General features: G+C 52.2%; 1 protein-coding gene across 1 annotated transcript; it reads left to right on the top strand.

Annotated features, from left to right (window-relative positions):
• Positions 1-2,150: 2,150 nt before the first annotated feature.
• On the top strand, positions 2,151-2,823 carry nog3 (noggin 3; the record flags this gene model as incomplete). The annotated part of the gene is given in 2 exon segments (XM_084459980.1): positions 2,151-2,249; positions 2,251-2,823. Coding segments are annotated over 2 exon segments (672 nt in total).
• Positions 2,824-4,990: the final 2,167 nt, after the last annotated feature.

Genomic DNA, 4,990 nt, shown 5'->3' with positions numbered 1-4,990 from the left:
GCTCTCTGTTAACCATGCCATGAAGTCACATTGGTGCTTGGTCTAATGGTGGGATAGACCGTTGGAGAGAAGGTCACACCGACACGCATGAAGGTAGAAAATGCTCCTCATATCAAGTAGATTCATTCCTACCAAGCGACAGATATATTGGGCCAATATTGGGCCATAACTCCACGCAGGCATATTAATTCTTGCGCAGTTGGAACTCAAACACGTTCCCGACATTCTGGGGCATATGTGTCCCTGTCTCGTGCGGTCCGGTGGAGCACAGTCCTTTCTCAGTCCCAGCTCCTCAGCACCGGCACCGGCACCGGCCCCGCAGACAAGAGCTGGTCTTTCTCAGTCCCAGCTCCTCAGCACCGGCACCGGCACCGGCCCCGCAGACCAGAGCTGGTCTTTCTCACTCCCAGCTTCTCAGCACCGGCACCGGCACCGGAGACCAGAGCTGGTTTTTATCTGGGCAATAACTCAGCCTTTACTACACGCGCTCACATTCCGCTGGTTTGCCTTCTGGCTGCAGGGCTGCGCGCGCACCAAGGCCGTGCTGAGAGGGACTAATTGAATTGTGACTGTTTAAGCACTTTTCTCTGCTACTGCCGTCCACGCATGGCCCCCCGGAATTAACTGAACCAATAAAGATTGTTTTTGCTTCTATTTTTTTTTTACAATGTCTACTGTTCCCGTGTGTCACCTTTTTCCTCTTAAAGTTGCGCCTGACCAAATTAATTGGGTCGCGTTTCAATTAAGCACTTTGTCCCCTCTCAAGGTGAACCATAAAAAAAATCAGCGGGCGTCCCTTGTCGAATAAAAGGATAAATAATAGCTGTAATGAAAGCAGCACTTTGCTGGCTCTGCCTCCGTCCACGTTTGTCTAAACACACGTTGAGAGCATCTAGCCGGGGAGAGACTTCTAAAACAAACAGCGCTCTGGCTCCAGCAGTCCTCGGGACAGGCGCCCTCGTAAAACCCCTCTCGCAGTGTGTCTGTCTCGGGGAGACGGCTCTCCGCACCTCCGCTGTTCAACTTGAACTGTCGTTTGATTTACGGGACCTATATTCCCTCCGCGGGACACATCTGCCAACTATGAGAAGACTGGGCTAAATGCACTCTCACTGCGCCTGGAGGGATGCCACGTCTGAATACCTGTGTTGAAAGTTTAATAGCCCCGTTTGCCGTAAATGATAAGATAACTGTCATTGCAGTAGGCTGTGTATCTTGGGGTAGGGGGCGCGCGTGCGTGTGCGTGCACGCGTGCGCGTGTGAGAGGAATGGGGGTTACACTATAACGTTACCCTTCTCGATGAGTGATAGGGGGGGGGGGGGGGGGGCAGGGGAGAGGGGCATGAGGGAGGGAGGGGCGGGAATTTGGGGGTCTTTTGGCCCGAGCAGCAGACCCTGTGAGCACAGAGACCCACAGAGAGAGAGAGAGAGAGAGAGAGGGAGAGAGAGAGAGAGAGAGAGAGAGAGAGAGAGAGAGAGAGAGAGAGAGAGAGAGAGAGAGAGAGAGAGAGAGAGAGACGTGCAGGATTACATCACTGGCCCAGTGGGTATATCGGTGGAGGCAGCGGAGGCTCCGTGTGGCCAGAAGGACCAGTCGCGCGTAGGTGAGGAACCATGTGGAGGAGCCTCGGGAAGCCGCTCTTACCCCAGCTGCCCCGGGACCTGACCAGCACCAGCGACCACGCGTGGAGATGTGACCAGATCGTCTTCTGACGTCCATGGAGGAAAGTTTTCTCTGAAGTTGTTGTTTTGGCATCTTTTGCACTTCGGTGAGCTCGTGGAACCGCCGCGCGTCTGGGACGGCTCTGCCTCGAGGCATGTGTCATGGACATTACGCAGCGACCATCACCCCCCCTGCAGTCTCTGGTTGCCATGGTAAACAGCCAGCGGCCCCGAGAAACGTCCTGACAAACTTTTCGTCGGTGCACTGAGAACCCGGAGGTAGCCTACCTGCTGGAGCGCGTGCGTCTGTGAGAACCCGGAGAACCCTGCTGGAGCGCGTGCGTCTGTGCGCCCTGTCTGCAGGGGAACCCGGCGCGCGGACAGTCTCTCTCCTCGAGTCCGGGGGGGAGCACGCGGGTACCCTCATCATCTGTCATCTGAGGATTAACGCCTCCTTCTCTCTCCTGGAACTAACCTCGAACAGGGCGATGGATAGCTCCTGCTCTCTCCTGGCCGTGGCTCTGCTGGCGCTGTCTCTGGGGTTCGGGATCGAGGAGGGGATGTGTCAACACTACTTCCTCCTCCGGCCCCATTCCCAGCGACAGCCTGCCCATCGTGCAGCTGAACGAGGACCCGGACCCGGTTCTGGATCCGAAGGAGCGGGACCTGAACGAGACGGAGCTCCGCTCCGCCTTGGGGAGTCACTTCGACCCCGTCTTCATGTCCATCAATCCGCCGGAGGACAAGTACGCCGTGGAGGAGGACCTAAGCGACTCGGACCTGAGGCAGAAGCCGTCCGGAGCCATGCCCAAGGAGATCAAGGCCATGGAGTTCGACGTGCAGCACGGCAAGAGACACAAGCCCAGCAAGAAGCTCCGCAGACGGCTGCAGCTGTGGCTGTGGTCCTATGCCTTCTGCCCGGTGGTTTACTCATGGACCGACCTCGGGACCCGGTTCTGGCCGCGCTGGGTGAAAGGGGGCAAGTGCTACAATAAGCGCTCTTGTTCGGTCCCAGAAGGGATGGTCTGCAAACCTGCCAAATCGGCCCATTTTACGATTTTACGATGGCGCTGCCTGCAGAAGAAGGGGGGGTTGAAATGCTCCTGGATACCCGTCCAGTACCCTGTTATATCAGAGTGCAAATGCTCCTGCCCGAACTGAATACTGAACTTCTGAAATCATTATGTGTGTTGAGTTAAAAATCATAGCTCCATGATTATTTTTATATGCACTGCCAAGTGTAAGAAGAATGTATATTTTATGTATATGTGGTGCCATTTTATTTCATGACAAACTCTGTAAAAAAACGGTCAGTATTATTACTATAAACAAACGTCTACTGTATTTGATGAACATATCTTGATTTTGATGTATCTTTGTAATAATATTTATATTGAGGAGCAATTCGCACTTGCGAAGCGTTGACATGATAGCCTACTGTATGAAGGACTTCAAAGCTATTCTCTGTTCTCTGTTCTGAGATTCTGTACATAGCCTACAGGGTAAGGGACACATGGTGGAATCACCATGACAATTAAGTTGGGCTATTTATTCCTTACATCCATGTAGTCATTGTCAATAAAACCACTGAAATGGCTCCTGAGAGGGACTTCTGGTTTGTTACTATCTGTACATTAACTCCTGTCTGGACTAGACTTTAGAGGTTATCTCTGCGAAGGGAGGAAGAAGAAATTGATGATTCAAACGTGACGGTGTTGGGATAGGGCTCTCAAACGTAGTCTGAGGTGATGTTGGGGTTGTTGGCAGGGCTGTAGAAGAGGCTCTTTGCCCCCCTACACAGGGCACCTCACCTCTGAGATCCAGGTGAGGTCCAGCCCAGTTTAGGCCACTTTAGCCTGACTCAGCTCAGCCCTGTCCATTTTAGCCTAGCTCTGCCCGGCCTAGCCCAGTTTCACCCAGCCCAGCCTGGCCAGGACTAGGAGCCAAATAGAGGACACCATCACCAGCCTCCAATCAGCTGTTCCTCCAGCATCCAGTCATCCTCTAAACAGCCTTCCCTCAAATTTCCCATCCAGCCTCCAAACAGCCTCTCCTCCAGCCTCCAAACAGCCTTTTGTCCAGCCTCCAAACAGCCTCCCGTCCAGATTCCCCTTCAGCCTCCAAACAGCCTCCAGTCTCAACACATCTTCAGCCTCCAAACAGCCTCCAGTCTCAACAAATCTTCATGTCATTACTCCAGAGTTGCTGAGAGCTTCTGCAGCCTTGAGCTTAATTCTATAATGTCTGTTTGGTTGGTGTGCAGAGCCTTTGCAAGCCAGTCAGGGAGCTGTGTGTGTGTGTGTGTGTGTGTGTGTGTGTGTGTGTGTGTGTGCCAGAGAGCTGTGTGTGTGTGTGTGTGTGTGTGTGTGTGTGCTTCTCCTTGCGCTGCTGAACGCTGGCCCACTTTAGGAGGTGCTGAAACGATCGACACACTTTTAAATGTTGCTTACAAGTGTGACTAAAGTTTTCATGATTTGATGGAGCTGTTTTTCAAGATGGCCATTTCCTGAGGCAGAAGGCTGATGTGTTGACTTGCTGGAGGCTTTTCATTAAGCCTATCAAAGTCACACACACACACACACACACACACATACTGGAGGCTGGACTGTATTGTGGGGTTCTCTTCAGTGTGTGTGTGTGTGTGTGTGTGTGTGTGTGTGTGCGTGTGTGCGCGTGTGCGCGCGTCCCCTAAAGCAGTGAACTAATGTCCTGGTCTCCCCCCATTAGACGCCAGCTCTGACAGTTCTTTGTAAAAGGATTAAAAGTTAAAGACCTTCATTTTCAGATTCTTGCATTTAAGCTGCATGGCGCCTGAAATACATACTGGTGGGGGGGTGGGGGGGGGTGGGGGGTCACATGTAGAAACATTCTTCCTGCGTCTGCACTCGAAAAGAGGGGGAGAAAGAGAGGGAGAGATAGAGAAAGAAGGATAGAGAGAAAGAGAGAGAGAGAGTGGGGAAAAATGACTTCCCTCCCTTCACATGTGTGCAGATATGAGAGTGAAAGGACAGTTACTAGCTCTGCCTGGTTAATGTTACTGAAGAACTAACGGTGATGGGAATCTAATGTAAAACTATTAACCAGTTCTCCCTCTTGACAACTCTGATTCAGACTCATCAGAACACCATGTTAGTCTCTCTTACAGTAAACACACACACACAAACATTCTCACACACATACACAGACAAACACACAATCGAGAACACTTGCTACCCTGATAATGTTGTCCATTTGACCCGAAGCTTGGTGGGGATGGGGGGGGGGGGGTTAAAGTAGGGCAAACCTGGCAACGCCACTGGAGATCCCCTCCCACCCAGAATGGCCACTA

This window comes from Borostomias antarcticus (assembly GCF_949987555.1).
Source record: "Borostomias antarcticus genome assembly, chromosome: 29".
Classification (NCBI taxonomy): Eukaryota; Metazoa; Chordata; class Actinopteri; order Stomiiformes; family Stomiidae; genus Borostomias; species Borostomias antarcticus.
Note: the sequence above shows the minus strand (reverse complement) of the source record. Positions and strands in the feature narration are given on the sequence as shown.